Genomic DNA, 24,771 nt, shown 5'->3' on the forward strand with positions numbered 1-24,771 from the left:
GAGGCCTCTTAGCATGCATTTGGTTCCCCCCCAAGATTTGCAAAAAGGGCACGTGTTGATCTTTCTCTCGATTCCTGGGGGGTTGGGGGGCGCGCGTGGATTGAATGCAATCTTTGTTTGGGGTTGCTAAAGACGAGGTCTCAGGAGAGCCTATGTAGGGGGTAGTGGTGGGGTGTGGGTGTGTGCGCGCGCGCGCTCGTTGCATTTGGCGAGCGGGCTTTCTGGAAGCACCGCTTGCTTGCATCTGTATGGAACGGGGGAAGACAACAGCTTCACGGGTTGCTACTACAGGAGGGGCTGGGCAGCGTCTTGGAAGACCATGCGTTTTCTCTTCCGCTTTGCAAAAGATGTGGGGCAGCGATGACTGAGGTGGGGAGGGGGCTTTATTGCATCAGTCTTTATTGCATGGGGGGTGTTGATTTTTTTTGTACTACCTCCCCCTCGTTGTAGGTTCTTCATGAATGGGTTGATGATGATAATAGCAGCTTTACGGGTTGCTAAGGGAGGGGCAGCAATCCAACAGACCTGGCGTTCCCCTCGGTAGATTTGCAAAAGGTGGGGTGGGGTGGGATAGAGGGAGAATTGCATCAGGCAAGCAGACGGCGGAGCTGGGGTGGGAGGGGGCGCTGCCTGTCTTTCCCCTCCCTCAGCCGGTCTCTCTCTCTCTCTCTCTCTCTCCCCCCCCCAACCCCATTCCCCAGCGTGCAAAAGAGACAGGAGCCTCCTCACATGACCCTCTCCCGGCTGCGTCTTTGGATGGCTGCAAGTGGGGAATGGGCAGGGAGGGGCCACGGCGTGGAGACAGACAGACCGAGAGACAGGCGGCCACAAGGGGGAGGACCGCGCGCTCTGCAGCTGCGCCCGCCGCTACCGGCGCCGCTTCCCGGGGCTTCTCCTCCTCCTCCTCCTCTCCCCCATGGGTCGCCCCGGCGCCGCCCTTTGGAGACCGTGAGGGGTCCAGCATGGAAGAGGTAAGCGGGGCCGGGCGGCAGGCAGCTCTGCCGGGGGTGGGGGGCGGAGGATCGGAGCTGGCGGCAGGGCGTGGTGCTCGCTTGGATCTTTTCGATGCTGGGGGGCTGGGGCTGTATTTGCGTAGGACGTGGAGTGGGGTGGGGAGGTCAGTTGTAAAAGGGACCGCAGGGTGGGGTGCCTGACTTTTCCTGGGTGGGGGAGGTGAGGGTTTGAGAGAAGCGTTGCAACTCCGGGAGTAACGCGTGGGGCTGGCGGAGAGGAGGGTGCAGGGGGGATGCTGGTTGTAGGGCGTGGGGGTGGGCTGGCGCTTGGCGCGGCGGTGGGGTTTTAAACAGGGTGGGAGTCTAACAGGGAGGGAGCCGCGCGTTAAGGTGCGAGGGAGAGCGTGCGCGCGCGGGGGGAGGATGCGCCCGCGTTTGGGGCTCCGGGAGAAGCTTTCGCTCGGGGTTATGGGGCATTCCGTGGGGCCGGGCTGAGGCTGGCGGTGTGGCGTGGGTTGCAAAAAAATAAAAAATTAAAAATAAAAATAGAAAGTGGATGCGAAGAGAGGCCGGTTTGCTCAACGCTGGCAGAACCCGAGCTCTGGGTCTGGTTGGGATACAGGGCAAAAGAAGGGAGGGGGAGAGATTTAATTTTCTGGCGGGGTCTGCGTGCGGTGGGTAAAAGATTTTTCATTTTCTGGGGTTGGGCTGTTCCCAAGGGCAAAGTATCTTCGGCCGTTTTTTTTGGTTTTGTTTTGGGGAGAGAGAGAAATACCGTGGCGCCTTCTAAGAGAGGTTGTCACACGTTTATTCTGGCGTCGCCTCGTGTAGGCTGGCATCCACTTTGCCAGGAGAGTACGAGGATCGTGTGGGGCTTGGGGGGTTATTCAGGGGCAGGGTTGTGTGGGGCAGGGTTGTCTGTGCAGTAGGTGAAAGGCAGAGGTCCGTGGGGGCCGCCGTCGCCAAGGGAAGGAGCAAGGAGTTGGAGGAGGCAATGGATCTGTGTGAACGATTTGGGGTTACGCAGCAACCCTGGGTGGGTCTGTGGGGTGCTGAGAGTCAGGCAGTGCCAGCGGGTTAAGAGGTAGGATCCTTGGGGTGGGACATGTGTGTGAGTTGCACAATATGGGGTGCAGTGGATGTCTGTGTAGAGGCAGTGGGCAGGTGATCAAGATTCTGTGGTTTTGAGTGTGGGGCTGGTGCAGAAGGTTGGGGTACACAGAGCTTGTGTGCAAAATCACAGAAATTTGGCGAGTGGCAGAATTATTTGGGACGTAAGGTGCTTTATGTGGGGTTGGCGATCACCCTGAGGGTTACAGTGTAGGGTCTGGATATTGGGAGCCCAGCAGGTGCTTTGACAGGTGGAACTAACAGGTATAATTGGGAAAGCTGCAGGTCAGTGCCCAGCTAGCTCAGTATGACTGGCAGTGGCTCTCCAGAGAGTCAGACAGGGAATATTTCCCAGCCTTGTGTTAAGAAGCCAGCGAGTGAACCTGTGACCTTTTGGATGATCTGTTACTGAGCTGTGGACCTCGCTTTTATTGTAATGGAATGACATTTTTTAATCCCCAGACCAGCATTATACAATCTGATTCCCTTTAGATGTTTTTGACTACAAGCCCCATCATCCCTGATGATGAAGCTGATGAGATTAGTAGTACAAAAACATCCGGAGGGTAGTAGGTTGGAGAAGACCAATTTTTACAAAATATATGTACTGGAGTACAGTTGGCTGCCTGGGGCCACAGGATTCACCATAGATTGGTTGGCACCATGTGCAAATGCTGACCTGTGTATCCATCTTTTTCTGGCTCTCTGTGCCTCCACCACCATCCTTCATGTTTATACCTAATTAGGACCTTTGGTTTTGGTGCATGAAGAATTGGTCTGTTTGGTTTCCCTTTCAAGTCTGGAAAATTCCTAGTCTGGACAATTCCTACTCTATCAGTTTCCACACTGCCCCTTCAAAGTGCTAAGTGTGATCAGTTATTACTGGCCTGTTTCCCCCACCCTGTTGCCCCTAAATGTGTTTCTGGTCTTCTGTGAACCTTGAGGTCCCCCTGAGAACTTGCTAATGCCTCCCATTTGTGTGTGGATGGCCCTGTTTTGGATTCCGACTTGGAGAATGAGTTTGTTATTAGGACATGCTATATAGGATTAAGCCTTGGCATTCATTTACTTGAAATGGGTCCCTAAAGTGTGGCTGTTGGCTCCCATTTCAGTCTTTCAAATGGCCTCACATCCTTCTTAATTGTGCATTCGTGATGACTTGTGCTCATGATGGTACCCAGGGCATTTATTCGTGATCTCGCTTTCAGTGCTGCCTGCAGAGGTTTCAGGTTGGGAATTCGTTTCCAATTAGTCCGGTAACTTCCTGCTGAAATCTGTACCCATCGCAAATGTTCCAGGGTTCTTTTGTGTCTGACTTTTGTCACACTGTAGTGCAAGAGTGCCTCTCCAGACAGCAAACACAGGGAAGCATTGCAGAACTACTAATAAAATGGAACGATGTGTGGATTGTCCAGTATAAATCTACCTCGAATGCACCGTTGTTGCATCAGTGACATGCTGTGGAATTCATCTGCAAAAAGGCCGACAAGTTTGGAAGCACCTAAAATTGCAGATTACTCACTTGCTGAAATTTGTTGAGTGAGGTTCTTTAATTCTCCCTTCTCCACTCTAGGATGGATCCTTGAACAGGCCCACACCTTGGTGGCAGTGCTGGAAATTCAGATACAAAACCTAATTGCAAAACTTAGGTTACGGTCACCACAATGGAATGTCTTAAGTGCCTTTTTTTGCAGTGGGGTTTATTTCAGATCCTTCTCTTAAGTGACATTTTGCTCTCCCCAGTTGCCATCTGGGCATCCAGAGATCTCCACATGGTTGCAATTGGTCCTGCACCAGTTGCAAAACGCACCTGGCGCCTGGCTAATTTCTAACACTGCTCAGTGGTGGGGTCCCTGCCAATCACCAGAACTCTTGACCCTCTTCCTCACTGTTGCCGTCCACCCATCATCCCTCTTCAAGCAAACATAGAGGGAGGAGGCACTGTTGCTGTTTGCCTCCCTTCTCCCTTTCAGATAGTGGTGGAGACTGGTTCAAGATTGGGGGTGGAGGCAAGCGTGATGGTGGCTCGCTAAGGGCAGCTTGACTGACAGCCCCCCAAAACCTAAGTCCCATATTGCATCTCATCACCTGCGAGAGGAATAAGATGGTTGCAGATCCGCTGTGGTGATCCGTCCCCCTTCCCTGTTGAGGGCTACATTGACTCAGAGATAATATGTCAAAGGCGGGGTGCTTGCGGTGGGTGGGGTTAGGGTACTTCCTGCTCCATCCATCGGCCTGGTATCCCATTAGCTCCAGGAACGGAGCATCTCCCCTCCTGGGGAGAACATTGCCAGTCCAAAAAGCAGATAAAAACAATTGTAAACTCTAATGAAGTTATGCCACCAGGTGGCTTGGATGCTTCCTGCAAATGCTGATACACCACCCAGTCTGTTTTGGTCCATTCCCATTTTTGTTCTCCTTGCCCCTCCTGTCTGCTTTCTCTCTGTCCCTCCACCCAGAGGTTAGGTCCCCCCCCCCAACTTAAGGTAAAGATAAAGGGACCCCTGACCATTAGGTCCAGTCGTGACTGACTCTGGGGTTGCGGCACTCATCTCGCTTTATTGGCCGAGGGAGCCAGCTTAACAGCTTCTGAGTCATGTGGCCAGCATGACTAAACCGCTTCTGGCGAACCAGAGCAGTGCACGGAAACGCCGTTTACCTTCCCACCGGAGTGGTACCTATTTATCTACTTGCACTTTGATGTGCTTTTGAACTGCTAGGTTGGCAGGAGCAGGGACCAAGCAATGGGAGCTCACCCCGTCGCGGGGATTTGAACCGCCGACCTTCTGATCGGCAAGCCTTAGGCTCTGTGGTTTAACCCACAGTGCCACCCACGTCCCTTCTGCATCTTGTGCAAACAAGGGACACTTGAAAAGAAGTGAATGTGGTCTAGGTATTATATAGGGCAACTTCATATGGGGTTGAGTGAGGGGCCTGGGTCTCTAAAAGAGGTCTGCAGGCAGGGCAGGCATCTTCCGGGTCCAGGAACACTATTGGGCAGAGAATGTATTCCTTTCTTTGAATTCCTTTGCGGCTCACTGGGTCGTACTAAGACGTGGCATTTTCCATTATTCCGAGCATTTTGCATATATTGCCACAGTGACCCTTGCAACAGTCCTGTAGGAGAGGCTGGTGTTCTGTTGGAGCGGAGGCTGATGGATAGGGGCTCCCATAAGGCCAGCTATGTAGTGTTTTCGAGGCTTGAGATGAGACTGGAACTGGCCCCTCTCCCAGATCATAGCTTGTTCTCGTAGCCACAAGATGACCCCAGCTATTACCACAAATCACGTATAATGGTTTCTCTCCTGATCTCTGGGAACTTTGCTTCCCTGCCTCCTCTCCTTCCAAGCTTAGTTAGTTTGTTTATTAAATGTATATCCTGCCTTTTCCAAGAAACTGTTCAAGGTGGCTAATGTTCTGGTAATGGTGCAATGCCCGGTTCAGTGATAGAAAGAAAACCCTTTGTCCAAACATTAAAATTTCATAAAACCCTAGGAAGAATAATTAGACCAGCTCTAAAAATTACACCAACTCGTCACCCTTAAAAGCTTACCTGAATAAAAACACCCTGTAGCGGTAAGGAGGGGATGTTTGTGGTTTGCCTGGTGTGCGGAGGGGAGTGCACTTTGCGCATGCTCAGTGGAAATGCATTCCCGCTGCCAATTCGGCAGAGAGCGGCGTGTTCTGTATCCCAGCTGCTAATGCATTATATGAGAGATAATATGTAATTATATTTTGGAGAGCGGCTGACTCTGTATCAGCTTCTGAAACAGATGCCAGGGCCCAATGGCACTGAGCTCATTCTCCAGGGCGGCATCTGATGTCGAAATGCACGCTTCCTTGTCAAAGCTTCCTTGCAGATAATAATAATAATAATAATAATAATAATAATAATAATTTATTATGTATTCCCCAGCCACTCTGGGCAGCTTCCAACAAAGATTAAAAATACATTAAAATGTCACACATTAAAAACTTCCCTGAACAGGGCTGCCTCCAGAAGTCTTTGACATCGGATGTTTAGCTCTTTGACATCTGATGGGAGGGCATTCCACAGGGCGGGCGCCACTACCGAGAAGGCCCTCTGCCTGGTTCCCTGTAGCTTTGCTTCTCGCAGTGAGGGAACCGCCAGAAGGCCCTCGGCGCTGGACCTCAGCGTCCGGGCAGAATGATGGGGGTGGAGATGCTCCTTCAGGTATACTGGGCTGAGGCCGTTTAGGGCTTTAAAGGTCAACACCAACACTTTGAATTGTGCTCGGAAACGTACTGGGAGCCAATGTAGATCTTTCATTATGTTATGTGGTCTTGGCGGCCGCCCCCAGTCACCAGTCTAGCTACCGCATTCTGGATTAGTTGTAGTTTCCGGGTCACCTTCAAAGGTAGCCCCACGTAGAGTGCATTGCAGTAGTCCAAGCGGGAGATGACTAGAGCATGCACCACTCTGGCGAGACAATCTGCGGGCAGGTAGGGTCTCAGCCTGCGTACCAGGTGGAGTTGGTAGACAGCTGCCCTGGATACAGAATGTGTGTTGCTGTGTGTTCCACTACGTCAAACCCTGTCTGTACTTTTTTTTTTTGTTTTGGTAAAAAGAGATTCTGGGACTCTTTTATCTGGGCATCTAAAGCCCCACTCCAAAGAATACTGGCAACTTGAGTGTACCCTTCATAGAGCTACAATTCCCAACACCCTTAAAAAACTAGTTTCCAGGTTTCTTTGGAGAAAGTTATTCGGCAGAGCACGAGACTCTTAATCTTGAGGGTTAGGTGGATATTTCTTATCCTCATTTCCTGTTCCCATATCCCTTGAAAAGATTATTCTGTCTCTTGTTTATATTTCATAGACAATTTAAGGGTAGGGATCCTCAGACAATTACAGTGGGACCTCAGAAGTCGAACGGAATCCATTCTGGAAGTCAGTTCGATTTCCAAAGCCAAAGTGCGGCTTCTGATTGGCTGCAGCAGCTTCCTGCAGCCAATCGGAAGCCGCGGAAGCCATGTTGGACATCCAGGTTCCAAAGAACGTTCGCAAGCCAGAACACTCACTTCCAGGTTTGCGGCGTTTGGGAGCCGAAACGTTTGACTCGCAAAGTGTTCAGGATCCATATAGGTAAGTTTGTGTGTGTGTGTGTGTGTGTGTGTGAGAGAGAGAGAGAGAGAGAGAGAGAGAGAGAACTTCAACCCACAGACCATATCAACAGTAAAATACAAAAACAAAAAGGAATTGCAAATTTTGAAATAAAAAATGTAATGCTGTGCCGTGTGTGTACAAAGTTGCGTATATTTCCTTATTTCACAAACTTTACACTGCTTCCGCATCCTGAGGAGAGAGCTACTCCCTCTGTAACCACTGGAAATCCTGCTGGGCCTCCCCGCTTCTCTGCACATACACTTCTGAATGCTTCTGGAGGCATTTCTCAGCTACTTCCAACCCTTTCTAACCATGAGGACTAGACACTTAAAAACAAATAAAACAAAAACTGCTGAAATCTAGGGGATGCAGATTTTTATTGTGCCTGATAAACTCTGGTGTTGGAGCTGTCGTAGAACATTCACAGCTCTACTTAAAACAGTTAACTCAAGGTGATAGTTCTCATGTAACCATCGTTATCAAGGGAGTACGTTTGGAAGGGAAAATGTTTGTGGGAACGTGGGTGGCCGAACTGTACATCAGTGTGAGTTCATATCGCATTCCTCACATGCTTACAGGTGCTCCATTTCCTTTCTTCTCCAAAGGGAGATCTAATGAACAGGAGTTGTGATTCCTTCCCCTTTCTTGTATTGCTCTTCTGGGCTTTTTCTGGTGGACCGATAAGTATGGTCAGTTCTTTTGTTAAGACCCTTTGGGTGCGCTTGTGCCCATGAGCTTATTGTGATTTTGGAAGAGGTTTGCTGCAGAAAGGAACTCCAGAGTTGCACAGGTGTGCCCATTGACCTTCTCATATAACAAGTACTGCTATTTTAAATTATTCTGAACAAAAAGAAGAGGACGTTGCTACGTCTCCTGATTAAAGGAACAGCTCCTGATCAAGCTAGGTTTGATCTCTGAAATGAGGCATCGCTGCTCCCACCTCTCTATTACCTTGGCACCTAATCCCTGATTTGTTGAGAACTGATACACAGGTCTGAGCAAAATATGCTTTGCTCGTGTTCAAGGACACTATTATTATTTTCAGATTCTCCTAAGGCGTTAAATATGGATTTGGAGACTTAGGCTGTTCGCATGCTGCTCCATCGAAGTACATCTGAGGCACATTCTATCCCTCAAAGATCTCTGGGCACTATATTTTGTCAAGGTGTTGCTGGGAATTTCAACTCTGTAAACAGGCAGTGGGTTTCAACCAGTGTGCCGTGGCACCCTGGGGCGCCTTGAATGATGGTCAGGGGTGCCGCAGGCAATGCTGGCCTCTGTCCCTCTTCCCTTCCTCTGATTCCCTCTCACGTCTCTGCCTCCCAAAGGGCTTGCACAGCTGTTTGTTGCAGCTGCTCCGGCTACAAGGTCCCCAGGTGAATGGTGCCTCTGGGGCTGGTCAGGAGGTGCTGGTTGCCAGGAGCTGAGGCGGCCTTGGAGCAAGCAAGCAAGAGAGCCCAGCCAGCCAGTTTGCCAGTGCTTGCTATTGGGAATAGATAGACAAGTCCCAGGCACCTGTGGGACAGTGGGAAGAGGCACCACTCTTTGGGGAAGGGAGGTCAGCTCAGAGACCAGCGGTAGCAACAGCAGCTGCCCAAAGGACTCCCAAGGAGAGGGGAGACGAGAGGAGGCTGAGGAAACCCTCCACAAGGGAGGGTGTTCGAAAAGGGGTGAGAGGCTGCCAGCTCTGCAGGCGAGGGGTGACATAACTGGGCTCCTGAGCCCCACGGGGTGCCGCAGAAAGGATGTAGTCAGTCAAGGGAGCCGTGGACTCAAAAAGGTTGAAAACCTCTGCTGTACTCCAAAAATAACAGATTGGCAAATTAAATTACAGGAATTGGTGGAGACGGCTCAACTGACTAGTAAACTCAGAGGAAACTCAAAGCAAAAATTTGCGGAACAATGGGATGGTTATAGAAGATATGTTCAAAAATACAAAAATAGTTTTGACTCTGTGCTAGCATTTGAGTGATAAAGGAACTAAAAGGAGGTGGACAACAATTAAGGATTTATTATGTTTTTAGAATGTATTGGAAAATTTATATAGAAAGGTTTATTGTTTTGTGTACATTCGACTGTAAGATAAAATATATGCAAAGGGACTTGACAGGAAGTCAAAGTTGAAGAAAAGATTTTGGAAGATAAAAGGGGAAAACATTTACTTTCATTATTATCATTCTGTGTGGGTGTCTGCACATAGGTGTGTTTTTGTATGGAATGTTTAGGAGAAAATAAGACAGTAAATAACAAATAAACTAAATATTGATGTATGTAATTTTTATTTCTTAATTATATTTAGTGGTAGTATGGCTGTATTCTGTTTTGTAACATAAAATCATTCAATAAAAATTATTTTAAAAAAGAAAGAAAAGAAAACCTGCTGTAAGGGAATAAGCACAGAGCCAAGAATTCTTTGAGGGAAAGAATATGCCTCAAAAGGTATAGTGTAAACACAGCCTATGGCTGCAGTCCTAACCTCACTTAGCCTGGGGTTAATAGAACTTGCTCCTGAGTACGTACTGGATTCAATAGCATTTGCTCATGAGTAGATATGATTCGGCTTGCAGCCTGAGCTTGACTGGACTCGGAGCCTGGGCTCTGCTTTCATCTCAAGAAGCATATGCTCTCACTCAATCCCCTGTGTTCTTCCCTTATTATTGAAGGCCTGATTAATCTTGATGTCCCTGGAGATGCTGTGGGCGTGGTCTGCAGGATCTGCTGCTGTCTGCAGCTGCTCCTCCTCTTCTGGCTTTCAGACAAACAATTCCTGCATTCTTGCATTTTTCCTCCCTCCTACCCCAAACTCCCTGGATTGGATATTTATTGTCTTCATCCTAGCTGGAGACCACTCTCTTCTCTCAGCTGCATGTAGGGCAGCTCCCCTGCAACCCCAATGTATACTTTAATCCCTGTGCTCCTTTTCCTGGCATCCTTAGCTGCGACTTGCCCTATTTTGAAGGCTGTTTGCTGCGATTTTAGGCAGGGGTGGAAAGCGAACCAGCGCATCAGTGTCTGGGATCCATTTTCCAGATTTTTCCACCGTATGGCCTTTGCTCGTTTGCTTCTGCTCTTATACATATTATTCCTGCGTTTGTCCACAGACAGCTTTCCGGGTCATGTGGCCAGCATGACTAAACCGCTTCTGGTGCAACGGGACACCGTGACGTAAACCAGAGCGCATGGAAACACTGTTTACCTTCCCGCTGGAGCGATACCTATTTATCTACTTGCGCTGGCGTGCTTTCGAACTGCTAGGTTGGCAGGAGCTGGGACAGAGCAATGAGAGCTCACCCCGTTGCGTGGATTAGAACTGCTAACCTGCCGATCGACAAGCCCAAGAGGCTCAGTGGTTTAGGCCACAGCGCCACCCGCTCCCCTGCATGCTGATTACTGACAGCTCAAATGGTGGGCTGGGGTCAAGCAGGATCACGGTGCTTAACATAGTCCCAAACAGGTGTGAAACCTTGGCACTTGCTGATCCTGCCTTCCCGGTTTCTGCTCCTAGCTTACCACTACAGTGGTACCTCGAGTTACAAATGCCTCAGGTTACAAACGCTTCAGGTTACAAGCTCCGCTAACCTGGAAGAGTTACCTCGAGTTGAGAACTTTGCCCCAGGATGAGAACGGAAATCCTGTGGCAGCGGCAGCAAGAGGCCCCATTGGTGAAAGCACGCCTCTAGTTAAGAACAGTTTCAGGTTAAGAGCGGACCTCCGGAATGAATTAAGTTCTTAACCTGAGGTACCACTGTACCTGAAGCACCACTTTAGCTAATGGGGCCTCCTGCTGCTGCTGTACTGCTGCTGCACAATTTCTGTTCTCATCCTGAAGCAAAATTCTTAACCCGAGGTAATATTTCTGGGTTAGCGGAGTCTGTAACCTGCAGCGTATGTAACCCGAGGTACCACTGTACAAGGTTAAATTGCCTGTGAGGAGGAAAACTCCCCCTGCTTCTCTTTTCAGTTGTGTAAGTTGGGGTGGGCAGAGACCACCCCTTGGTCATGTAGCCCCACTCCTCCTCCTTTAGCTAAATCTAGCGAACTTCTGGTCAAGATAGCGTTGAGCCAGGTAGCCGGTCCCAGAGCTCCCAGACAACTCAGTTTTAATTGGGCTTAGCTTGTTTTAAATCAACTATTTTTAATGTCTAAAAAGTGGAGGGCAGATGACGGTGGAGCTAAATCTAGCATCCCACCCTCCCCTCTGTGATCATGTTACAGAAGCAGCCGTGGAGTAATATAATGGAATAATAAGCAAATGTGTCTCAGGGTGTGGCCTGGAAATGCAGGAGGCCACAATTGCCTTGCCAGAAGAAAAGCAAGGCCTGCGTCTCCGTCTGGTCAGTGCCTAGACGGGTGCTCACCAGGGACTCGCACATACCACAGGTTTCTAGCATGTGGTCAGCGGCCTGCTGGTGGTCCACAAGCTTCATTCAGGTATTGCATGGCACGTCTGTAAAATTACAATTAGGAAACATAATGCGCGGCACATTCCAATGGGTACAACAGGAGGGGGGAAATGTTGTTAGATGGGTCTGCCAAGACCTTTATATGTTATAAACTGAGATGTGAAAGCTAGGAGCTAAATGACACCTTAAACCTGGGTTATGGGCGCTGCAGTGGAGTGTCTAGGCGTGCTTTTTAATAACAAGAATACAAAGCTGAAAATGATTGAACTGCAGCTAAAATATTATGTTCATTTTTCACATGGTCTACTCCTTCCCCTGCCCAGTCCCTAATATTCTTAAGAGGGTCTCTTCTGCAGTCTTCAGAGAGTAGCTGGAAGTGGGGAGGCAGGAAAAGGTCCTCCTTTCTTTCCACTCTGCAGTTTTCATCTGAAATCTTAGGCGCAGTACTGAAATTCCCTGTCGCAAAATGCACCTAGAACAATGGGAGTTTCGAACACTGCTTTATCAATGTTCAAGTGATCTGTGAGGGGGGAAATAAAAGTTTGAGAACCACAGGCATAGATGCCTCACTGGGTTCTGTGGTGGAAGAAAAGTGGAGTCTAAATGTCATAAATAAAAAGAAATGAGGCAAAGTGGCTTTCCCTTGTTGACACTCAGAAGCTGCTGCCTGAGCCCTGAATTAAGAAGCAAGAGCTCTGCTGCCCTCAAGGCCCAAGCAGCACTCTTTTCAGAGACAACTTTGTGCGAGACAGCAGGCTTACGAAGTTATCTAGGTACTGTACGATAAGAAAATGTCTTCTGCAATAATCCTGAGAGATGTGTACAGCGCAAGGGGAGGGGGATTTGGGGCTGGCCTTCTCCCCATCGTGTCCTTGTAGGTTTTAAACCTGCTCCACCTATGCTGATGGCATCCTGAGAGGACACGTTTTACAGTTTATAATGGCGCTCTCGGATTGCTGCTGAAGCTTATTGCACAGCTCCATACTGCAGACTTCTGTTATTGTTATTAATTATTATCATTATTTAATGTGCATTTTGCCCTTCATCCGAAGATCCCAGGGCGGTTCACAACAGAAAAATACATAATAAAACAAAAACAAACCAGTAACCCCGCTCCCACGTGCGCATTTAAAAAGCCATATAACATTAATCAGCCAAACGCCTGGTAGAAGAGAAACCTTTTTGCCTGCTGCCTAAAGATGTGTAGTGATAATGCCAAGTGAGCCTCCTTGGGAGAGCATTGTACAAGTGGGGAGCTACCACTGAAAAGGCCCCGTTCTTGTGTTTTCATTTTGTGGACCTTCCATGGAGCGGGCACACTGAGAGGGGCCTCAGATGAAGATTGCAGGGTCTGGGTTAGTTCATATGGAAAGAAGTGACTCTTGAGATATTAGGGTCCTGAGATGCATAAGGCTTTGTAGGTCAAAACCAGCATTTTGAATTGGGCCCAGAAACTAAGTGGCAGTCAGTGCAGTCGGGCCAGGATTGGTATTATGCGTTCAGACCATTGCTCCAGTTTAACCATCGCTCTTGTCTAGACATGCACAGAATTGGTTGGCCCTTCGGGGACAGAGACTGTGATTTCTGCAATTTCTACAACGGGTAGCAGACTACATCTCTGATCATCCCTCACCATTGGGCATGCTGGCTGGAGCTGATGGGGAGTTGAGAGTCCCAGGGACATCTGGAGGACACGATGTTGGCTGTCCCTCTGTATTTCATCTTGCAGATGCTTGGACCTAGCAGTTCCTCTTCATGGGAGCTTGTCAGCATCATCTGGGACCTCTCCAAACCGGGTTGTTTTTTAAAATCTCTTTGGCACGTGTGTTTTGCAACATGCCATTTACGCAATAATAGTGCATGAGTGGCTGCTTCTGTTTGTGCTGATGCAACAATGCCATGGTTTCCAAAGGTCTTTAGACCTGATCCTGTCTTGGTGGTATTGGTGGTGGTTTGGCTGTAAATAGATGCTCAGTAGTTAATCATCAGGCAGCAGCAATTTTCGTTAGGTCAAGAAAGCCCTCCAAAATATGGGTCAGCATAAGGTATACATAAGCCTTAATCCACCCTTGCCTTCTGTCTCCTGTAAGAGAGACCACTCTTAGCCTCCCATGCTCTTGTCAGCTGCTTTCCCTTGTTTATCCAAGATTGCCACTGATCTGAGCCCTGGTCCTTAGTAACCCTTTCAGAGCCATTCTGATGCGATGACGCGAAAAGAAAAGAGAGAAAAAAGGGTTCAAGCTGCTCAGCAGCTCCTTTACCCTGTTTTCCCCCCTTGGAGGAAGAAATTTCCATTCTGAATTCTTCCCAGCCTGAAATAAGGGCAGAGAAGATAGGACAGGCATGGTTGGGGTGAGGAGGAACCAGGCAAATATTTAAAAAGTCGGGAAAAGGAATGTGTTTGCTTCCTCCAGGCCCCATGTGGGTGGCGGTTGTGGCACATGGAACAAAAGCCCCAAGATTGTAAGTGGGAGCAACTTAGGATAACGTGCTCTTCAGTTTATTTTTATTTTATTTTATTAGCAGTTGGTTAGAGTAGTTTTATTCAGGTTTATGGAGAGCCCTTTAGTATCCCCACCTCTTGTGACAAACAATGTAAGACTTTGTTATATGGCAAGATAAATGCAAATGCAGAAGGCAATAAGAGATGTTGACTGGACTTGTGCCAGCAGTGCAGAACATCTGTGGACATCCAGATGTTGCTGGTTCCCAGCTCCAATCACCCCTGACCATTGGCCATGCTAGCTGATGGAGATTGGGAGTCCCACAACATCTGGATGGCCACAGATGTTCCCCACTCGGTTACCGAGAACAACAGTGTCTACCTGCCCTCTTCCTACCTTGCTCTTCAGGATGCTAGTTATTTCAGTAAGAAGTAATACTCTAAGGAAAAATAAATTCAAAGAGGAGGGATAGAAAAGAGAAGAGAGAGAGAGAGAGAGAGAGAGAAGGCACAACAGACACACAACCTAGCCCTTGTATGGGGAAGTTTTAAACGTTTAATGTACTTTATTATGTTTTTGTATATGCCAGAAGCCGCCCAGAGTGGATGGGGCAACCCAGTCAGATGGGTGGGGTACAAAATCATCATCATCATCCTTCTTCTTCTTCTTCCGCTTCTTCCTCTTCCTCTTCTTTTTACCTGGTGATTGACCTTAGCTACTGTCTGAAGCTCTAGTGCATGCCAGAAGTTTAGCCTGTGCATCACAGATACACCTTTGATATGTCGATCTGAAATAGTCTTGCTGCTTGTCTCTCCCACCTCAGAGATGCACTCATGGGCCATTACATTCCTTCCAGCGCTGTCTTATTTCCATTCCCTGTTTCTCACTGAGTACACACTGAGCTTGCAGCGAATGTCATCCCGCTTACTCTTTTGGAGTTGATAACCTTCCTTTTTGTTATGTCCCCGTTCTCCAAAGCAGTCTACTATTAAAACAGCTTGGGAGAGAAAGAGAGCATTTAAAGCCGCGAAGATAAGGCATCCACTGTTTCTATTTATTTATGAGTTTGTTTCTTCCAGAACATTCTTCTGCTGCCCTTCAAAGCTCCCGGGGCGGCTTGCAAAAGCCGGGAAAACAATATCGAGCGAAACGATAACACAGAACACAGCAGAAGAGTGAAACTCGGGCGAAGTGATTATAAACCACAAGGCAGCAAATAGCTGGCTTTTTGTTGGCCTGTTTCTCTGACTTTTAAACTTTCTATTGGCAGTGTTGTGTACTTTTTAAAAATGTTGTTTTATGAGGGGTGGTGGTGGTTAAAAAAGGAAAGCACTTTTGACATTTTAATAAACATTATAATAAGCATATAAGTGCTCTGACTGGCAGTGCCTCTACAAGGTATCGGGCAGAGCTGCTTCTAACAGCCCAGCAACCTGAGGTGGTTTCAATTGTTTGAGCAAATGGAGAAGCACTCCGTGAATTTTGCCTGGGACATTTACAAGGAACCCAGTGTTCTGCATCTGGATCTTTCCTGCCTGATTCACTCCAGCACAATGCTTGCTATGGGTATTCCATAGGAAGTTTATACTCAGTCAAGATCATCTTCCTTGTTATTGTCTGGACCCACGGATGGGGAACCTGTGGCCCTCTGGATGTTGTTGGACTTCAGCTCCCATCACTCCTGACTATTGGCCATACTGGCTGGGGCTGATGGGAGTTGGAGTCCAACAACATCCAGAGATCCACTGTCTTCCCAGTTCTGGCATACCCCAGCTTGGCGGCAGCTCCTCTTGGTTTTAGAGAGCAGCCTTACCCAGCCTGGAGATACCAGAGATTGGACATGGGATTTTCTTTTTTTACAAAATACCATATTTTTTGCTCTATAAGTCGCTTTATAAGACGCACCAGACCACAAGACTTAGTTTTTGGAGGAGGAAAACAAGAAAAAAATATTCTGAATCCCAGAAGCCAGAACAGCAAGAGGGATCGCTGTGCAGCGAAAGCAGCAATCCCTCTTGCTGTTCTGGCTTTTGGGATAGCTGTGCAGCCTGCATTCACCCCATAAGATGCACACACATTTCCCCTTACTTTTTAGGAGGGAAAAAGTGAGTCTTATAGAGCAAAAAATACGGTATTTTTTATTGGTTTTACAAACAGAAAATATAAATGAACACAAACAAGATTTGTAAAAAACAAATCTATATAAAGAGATTCTCTGAATCTTGAGACTTCCCCCCATCCCCTCCATGGGGTCTCATTTTAAGCATCTACAACTGCATATTCATCCGTACTCCAATTTTTATATCAAACCATATTGTCCATAATATTTTTTACACTACAAGTGAGTCAAAATCCTGCTCTTGTTTCCATCTGTTTACAGTGGTCTCCTAAATAATTTATAATTTCCCCCCATTCTTTTATAAAGTTTTTGTCCTCTTGGTTTCTGAGTTTTCCAGTCAGTTTTGCCATTTTGGCATAGTCAATCAGCTTGGTTTGCCACTCCTCTCTGGTAGGGACTTTGTTTTCTTTCCAACTCTGGGCCAATAACATCTGAGCGGTTGTTGTTCCATACATGAAGAGTCTTTTCTGCTCCTTTGGTATATCGGTACCTGTAATTCCTAATAAAAAGGCTTCTGGTTTCTTAACAAAAGTTATTTTAATCATTTTTTTCATTTCATTATATATCATCTCCCAGAAAGCTTTTATTACAAGTCCACCACATATGAAAAAGGTACCTTCTTTTTCTTTACATTTCCAGCAGATATTTGAACTTGTCTTATACATTTTTGCTAACTTAGTAGCAGTCAAATACCACCGGTACATCATTTCCATATAATTTTCTTTAACTGTACAACATGCTGTAAATTTCAAATCTGACTTCTATAACCTTTCCCGATCTGCCACCTGAATATTATGTCCCAAATGTGGGATTTGGTATCTTCTGAATGCAAAGTACATCCTCTCCCACTGATCTACAGCTACTCTTGTTCCCTCATTTCATAGAACCAAAATATTTATCGGCTTAAAATTCAGTAGAGTTCAGTATCTCAAAACACTTGGGACTAATCTGTACTGGTCAGTTAAAGCGTTATAAATGCGCTGCAAACATGCGACACTAGAAGGCGCTGTAGAGCAATGTAAAACCGTCAATGTAAAATTGCATTGAGAGCTAAATAACATTTTAAAAAGCGTTTTTATGATCAGCATAGATCCAGCCTTGGAGCTCAAGGGTCCTGCAGAACTGATTATCAGTAGCTGAGGCAGGGATGTACCTTGGAGGCAGGGTGCAAATTTGCATGCATAAGTGTCAGGGAACTGACATCGGAGCTAGAGGTGGAGGGAAGGCTCTCTAATGATGCTGGAGAAGGGCCCAGCAGGGAGAGAGGCAGCTCAGCAGATGGGGAAGCAATTCAGTGCAACACCAGGAATAAGGAGGGGCAGATGGGGGAATCGGCGAGAGGGCTCCCAGACTCTTCACCGGACACCAGCGGGGAGAGCACTGGCCCTCCACTACCCACGCCCTCCCTGCGCAGAAGACTTCTGCGCAGAGAAAGGAGGAGGAGACTGGGTGTCAAACAACTTTTATGTTGGAAAAGGTTTAAGAAACGCCCACTGACGGATTCTGCTAGCGACTGAGGCAGCCACGAATTGAAGGGCTGTCCAGACAGAAAGGTTTAACAAGGCAACATAGCCAGGAGAGGCGGCAACTTACACACGAGCAACCCCATACCATTATAATAAGGTTCCGGGTTCAAACTCTGGCATCTCCAGGTAGGGATGGGAAAAGCCCAGTGTGAATAATATTGAACTAGGCCAATGGTCTGACTCATTAGAAGGCAGTTTCCTGGCCGATCAAAGGAAACATTTCTTCACACATGCATTGGGATGGATTGATTTTTACTTAAGTGATTTAAGTCTTCATTAAATGACCAAGAACAGAAAAGACCTGACAGATCAGTGGGGTGCCCAGGTGGTGTGTGATGCAGCAAGCTTCCTGAAGCTACGCAAACATGGATATGGTCAGTTTCTGGTGCAAGACGACCAGTGTGCGCTGCCTTGAGTTCCACAGAAGAAAGGCTGGAGATGAATGTACTGAAGTTTAATTTAAAAAGACTGATCTAATATAGTTCCCCGTTTTATAAAATGTTTATTTCCCAGAGCAGCATCCATATTGAGTGCTTACTAAATCTACCCCCACCCCAGCAAAAAATATATTTAAAAAATGCTAGTTTGCAACTAAACAGGAACCTTATACAACCAAGAGTGTAATCCAAAACTTTTTGATCACTTAGCTTTTTGTAGTACACAACTATATCTCCTAAGAGATAAGGGAAAGCACAGGGGAAGATAAACGGATCTCTGTTCTGCCTTTTATCTGTGCACACACAAATAAATTCATTTTGCTTAGCATCCTTGAAAGCCACAAACTCAGCTTTATAGAAGCTTGGTAGTTTATGGAGTGGAGCGGTGTTTTTCCAGGAGATGGAAAAATAATTTCTGTCGTGCATAGCTGTTAGAACAGGTGTGCGGCACTTTTGGCCCTCCAGATGTTGAGACTCTTTGAGACTCTTGTTGAAGATCAGGACACTAACACACACCTATTTTTGAGAAGATGTTGGTGTACCTAAGATCTCATTGGGCAGAGGGTTGGATTTGATTTCTAAGTTACTGTTGCCTCTTTCCCCTTGAATAGGGTTTCTCTACCTTTTAATGTGAATGACAGGCCAAAAAGTGAAAAGAGATGCAGTGATGTGAAGCAGGATCTTATTTAGCAAGAGAATCTAATAACAAATGTCATAGTGAAGGTTCTGTGCTAATTAAGTTTTTCAGGGTTTGGGGTTTGTTGTTCAGTGGTATTCTTGAACTGCTTGTGATCATTGCATGGACTCGCATTTTTAATGCCTGTGCTGACCCAAGTAAAAACATTGCATTCTCTTGGACTGTGGAAAAATACAGATTACCCCCTGCTGACCTAGAGTCCTATGATATGGTCTTATGATGAATAAGCTGCATAGATGTACAGCATTGGAGAGGGGGCCCTTTTGACTCTTGTGTAGGATAGGAGTCTACCTTTGTACAGTTATGTAATTGAGAATGTGTGAAAGCTGTGTCCTCATCTCTATGGCGTGTCCACTTTTCTGCTCAGTGGGTTTTCTGTGGAAACTCAGTGGCGTGTCTTGGATATCCGTTCTTTAGAAACTACAGTCATAAATTAGGTGCACTTTCAAATGTGAATGCTGCTTACTTCTTATGTTGGAGTGTGTAGATACTACCCCAGAACCTTTAAAAATACAATGCACAGTCTTATTCCCATTCTCCCTGCCTCCCTTTTTCTATTTTAAGAACAAAAAAGCATTTTTAAAGCATATTTCAATGATGAAGAAGCATTTATATCTATAATTTCAGTTCTATAAGGCAGGCCAGTTATATCCCCATTTTACATCTGATTGGATAATGATTTGCTTAAGGTGCTGATGGGAGACTTGTGGCTTTCCAGGTGTTGGATCCAACTCCCATCAGCCCCTGCCAGCGTGGCCAATAGTCAGGGATGATGGGAATTGTAGTCCAGCAACTTTTGGAAGGCTACAGGTTTCCCATCCTGAGCTTGAACTGGGGACTGCCAACTTACATTCCTAGCCACTACGGCTAAGAAAATGTTGCCACAATCAAAGTGGAACATAGTAAAGGCATAAATCTAGAGACCATGGTTTCCCAAACTTGGGTCTCCAACTGTTTTTGGACTACAATTCCTATCATCTCTGACCACTGGTCCTGCTAGCTAGGGATGATGGGGGTTGTAGTCCAAAAACAGCTGGACTACTGGGCTACTTAAGCCTCCTGTTTGTGAATAGGCCCTGTCTGTAAAAGATACAGTACTGTTGATTGGTTGACATTTTGTAAAAAAATAAATGAAAATATAGATCCTGTTAGAGGTTTGCCTTTGCTAAGGATTCCCTGGGGCTGAACCAATACAGGGCAGCCATTGAATCCTAGGCCCCTTCTGTTATCTATAAATGATGGCTGATATAATCTTTGGCGATCACTCGTAGCCGAGTAAGATTGTCTTCCATAAACACTCTTTTAGCAATGAGTCTGTAAGTGACTGTGGAGGCCAATTCTGGATCCACACGTCCTTCCACAGTGGGGACATTGGTTTACGGGCGGGAGTTGATCACAGTGTAGTTTTGCCAAGCGTGCCTTCCTCTTAGCACGTTTCTCCCTTTCGTCCTGAGTTTGAGTGTTTTCAAAGCCTTTGGTAAAGGCTGTTCTCCAACTGGAGCGCCGGCAGGCCAGTGTTTCCCTGTTGTCAGTGTTTATACTACATTTTTTTTAGATTTGCCTTGAGACAGTCTTTAAACCTCTTTTGTTGACCACCAGCATTACGCTTTCCATTTTTAAGTTCGGAATAGAGTAGTTGCTTTGGAAGGCGATCATCAGGCATCCGCACAACATGACCAGTCCAACAAAGTTGATGTTGAAGAATCATTGCTTCTACACTGGTGATCTTTGCTTCTTCCAGTACACTGATATTAGTTCGCCTGTCTTCCCAAGTGATGTGTAAAATTTTTCGGAGACGCCATTGATGGAATCCTTCGAGGAGCTGGAGATGGCGTTTATAAGTGGTCCATGTTTCACAAGCATATAGTAAGGTTGGTAGTACAATAGCTTTGTAAACAAAGCATTTTGGTTTCCCTTCAAATGTCCCGGTCCTCAAACGCTACCTGCGAGCAGTCACTTGTAATAAGGTATGTACACAGTAAAGTGCTCTGTAGTAGAAAACATGCTAGAATATTTTTTTTTAAAGTGCACAGTATAAAGAAAGCTATAGGAGCTCATATAGCAATGGCATGGGTGTCCAAAGAATGGGACTGTGTCCAGTTCAAACACTTGGCTAGCGTGCTTCAGCCCCTGGCAGTAATTGTGCTTCATCCATACTCTGTAAATCTTGAAAGTGAATCAGTCTGAACATAGATTTCAGATAATTGCTCCCCCTGCTGAACTGTAATATCCTTTTTGGGAATGAAAACTGCCATATTACCAAGGTATCTCTATGTTTATCATATTTTTAATCTGCGGCTTGCTGCCTATTGTATCGGGGCGCCACTCTCTTTGTTATGTGAAGGGAAAGTAGCTCTCCCTCCAGGAAGAAAACTACAAAGGGGTGGCAGCCATACCTTTAGATAATCCAGCCTTGAACTTCTAGAGCTGGGAAGAGGTAGGAAGGTGATGCCTCAATTCACCCCAAAACGGAAGAATCTCCACTTTCCTCGCTACCTTGTGCTGCACTCCAGAGCCAGCAGAGGGCATAGATTCTCTTCATTTTTTGTTATTATTCCTCTCTCCCCCCCATTTCTAGATAAAGGGAGCTATGATCAAATAATACAAAATAGGATACAGTCTTACAGCTGTGGAATCTGAGCTACGTGCCGGCCCTCAGTTTTGTGAGGCTTAACTCCAGATGCCCACAGTGCGCTGAACTGATAAATCATGGTTACACCTTTTGTTTCCCCCCTTCTCAACCACAGCTTAGTTTTTCAGCACATGGGTCCATTTTGAAAATACCACTGCTCGTCAGCCCTGGAATGCATGGATTAGCAAAGACTCACTCTGAACACGTGCAGAGTGCTTGCTTGTCGCTCTGTAACAACAACCAGGTTCCTGGAATTGGAAGGCAGGAATCCCTTGTGAAAGGGTAGGGCTATTGCATAAGTGAGGGAACTTTTTCTGCATGGGGGCCACATTCCATTCTGGGCAGCCTTCTGGGGGCCACATGCCAGAGGCAGTAGTGGGCAGAGCAGTAAATGTGAATTTTACGTTTCTATGGAAGGCTAGTTTCCCCCACCCCCCATTTTGGCAAGCAAGAGGACTAATGGTGTTCTAGGAAACATCCCAGACAGGCGAAAAACACTGAAGGAGGTTGTTACAAAAGCAGAGTTGGTGAAGGAAGCGACTTGCAGTGCGAGTGTGTCCTGAGGGGAGAGTCTTGAGGCCCATGTAGCGAGAGCCCTTGAGGGCCTCATTTGACCCTCAGGCCTAAGATCCCCCATTCCTAGGATATTCGGAAGTCTTGAACCCAGAACCTGTTTCAGAAGGAAACTGCTGGCCTGAAGAAACTCAATCTCTCTACATATCCTACCATTTTGCTGCTTGTAGTATTTTAAAATTGTAAACCACCTCAGGTGCCTTGCCAGAAGGAGTATGTATATAAATGCAGCCAGCCATTAATTAAATAAAAATAAAGTAAGTTGCCTGCTCCACCCCCTGGTCCTGAATCATTCACTGCCAAGTTGATTGGCAGCACTCTAAATGAGAACAGAGAAAAGAGAAGACTACTTTGAACGGTGGATATAATTTGTCTTGGAATTAACTCTGTGGCGAGATGTGGTATCTGCTATTAAAAGTGGACCAGACCTGTTCATGGAGGGTGGGTTCTGTCACTGGCTATTGGCCGCAATGGCTATATGGAACCTCCCACGTTCAGAGACAGGACACCCTGAAATGTCTGTTGGTGGGGAAATGGCAAGGAAGGGCTGGATGAGTCTTTGGTGTGATCTAGCAAGGCTTGCTTTGCATTAGGGTACTGGCTCTCTCTCTCTCTCTGCCAGGGCCCTGGTAAATGCCTGAGCTGGCTGTGTCCCTCTTGACTTCTGAGGTTGCGCCAGACCTTAATCTCTGGACTTATCTTTAGATAGTAAACATGTATTGCTTCACTTCAAAATGTGTTAAGCCAGCCCTCCTGCGTTTTGGGGGGAAGGGTCTTCCTGCTCCTCTCTGGAGGTGGGGTGCTGGCCGTCTGCCCTAAGGCCTTGCCCCGATGGCACACTGCTCCTAGGATTGTACATCATACAGTGTCTACAAAGAAGGACCAGACTGCTCCTGTTTAAAAGCTGGGGAGATGGGGGAAGACATGCCATGCATCCGTATACCTACGTAGCTTCCCCGCTCCAGTCGTGAGGAGTTGATTGATTAACTGACTAGCCAGGATATGATCTCACATCCCCTCTTATGGAAGGACAGGAAAATAACTTGGGGCAGTGAAGGTCCCTGACGCATTGGGGAAATTTGCCTGGCTGTAGAAAGGGGGCAAGCTTGGTGGATCATTCCTGCCCCTCCAACACTACAATGGGGCAGGCGGGCGGGCTTGTGGTTGCTCAGTACATGACAACTCTTACTGCTTCTGTTCAGGGATGGGTCCTCCAGCCCCTAAAAGCGGACTCCAATCAAGGACGTTGAGGAGATCTGGTGTACAATGCTGCAGCTAAGACAGTGAGCTGGGAGATACCTGATTTCAAATCGTGCCTCCTCCACTATTTTCTGTGTCTCAGCTCCTTCACCCACACAACCTGTTTCAAAATCTGGAATGGTTCTGCTGTTCCGGGCTGTTGGACAGGCTGTGAATACAGTGTATGTAAAATGCTTTGATCACATGAAAGCATACCGTGGAAACACAAAGAATTCTTATTATCCGCTGCTATGCATTTCTGCCTTCCTTTGAAGACTGGTGCTTCTATATATTTTTTTAAAGACTTCCTGGGTCCAAAAACAAATCCCTCACACCACATCTCGAGCTTGCGTGTAGCTCCTCCTCCTTGCTCCCACTGGGGATGTGCCAATCCTTGCTGCAACCTTACACACACACAACACCCCGTGACCTATGCCTTGTGATGAACCTCCTTCAGCCTGTACCAGCGCATGGTTGGCGCATCCGACTGTCCGTACCAGGCTGCCCGCCCCTGGGTTCTCTCTGATGCCAGGCCTCAGATTGCCAGTTTTTTCTGTGCCTGGCTGTGACAGCCTGTTGTCTTTCTCTTTCTCCTGCCCCCCTCCCTGCCCACCCCACACTGCCCCTTTAGCTGGTCCTGTATGCTATTCTATTGGACTGTGGTGGTATCTCTTCTATTCTCTGGCCTTTGAGCTTCCTGTTCTGGGCCAGCCTTTCCCTTAAACAATACTTACTCCTCCTGTCTTGGGCTGTGTTCTTCCGCAGGCTTAAGGCATTGAACTTAACTTTAAACACAGGTTCAACATTGTGGGGGTGGTGGTGGTGCTTTGAGAGGGGAGTTGTGGCTGATCTCCCCCTTACTTCCCAGCCTTTGGGAACTGAAGTGGTCCTGCCCCTTAATGCTGCTGTGTGTCCTCAGATGTCACCTGGAAGTGTCGTTTCCTTTGCCCTGAAATGGAAGAAACTTCCCATTTTGGGAAGTGATAGACCCATTGAAGTGAATGCACATGATTAACTTCGACACCTTTATTTCATTGGGTCTACTCTTGAGTAGGGCTAGCACAGCCTGGCTGTGCCCTCTATTCTAGGCCAGGGTTTCCCAAACTTGGGTCTCCAGCTGTTCCCTCCGGGACTACAGTTCCCATCATCCCTGACTACTGGTCCTCCTAGCTAGGGATGATGGGAGTTGTAGTCCAACAACCGCTAGCGACCCAAGTTTGGGAAACCCTTTTCTAGGCGTCCCCTCTTCGTCTTTCTGCCCTGTTCATTTGTGTGTGTGAGAGAGACCACCGGCCCCGATCTCCAAGGACCCTCCCGCTCGTCGTCCTTTCTCTTGCGTCTCCCAAGCCTGCCTTTCTGCCTATGGGCGTAGCCAGGATTATTGTTGGGTGGCGGCAGGCCTTTTGTTGAGGGGGAGGCAGAACCTCAGTTTGTTATACATTTTTTATTGATTGGGGGGCAGCTGTCCCCCTGCCCCTCCTTGGCTACGTCCGTGTTTCTGCCCCTGCCTC

The 24,771-nt window shown here is 47.1% G+C and overlaps 1 protein-coding gene across 2 annotated transcripts in view; it reads left to right on the forward strand.

Annotated features, from left to right (window-relative positions):
* The first annotated feature begins 345 nt into the window (after nt 1-345).
* The window catches only part of ARHGAP23 (Rho GTPase activating protein 23), a 164,851-nt gene continuing 140,425 nt past the window's right edge, over nt 346-24,771 (forward strand). The window contains exon 1 of one of the 2 annotated variants that reach the window (XM_080979247.1): nt 346-369. In XM_080979247.1, coding sequence (XP_080835373.1) covers nt 361-369 — 9 coding nt within the window. In that variant the 5' untranslated portion in view covers nt 346-360. Of the gene's footprint in view, nt 370-758; nt 972-24,771 lie in introns of those variants that run through there. The other variant, XM_080979244.1, reaches the window with a different exon arrangement.

The sequence above is a fragment of the Podarcis pityusensis genome (genome assembly GCF_964106645.2).
Source record: "Podarcis pityusensis genome assembly, chromosome: 13".
Lineage (NCBI taxonomy): Eukaryota > Metazoa > Chordata > Lepidosauria > Squamata > Lacertidae > Podarcis > Podarcis pityusensis.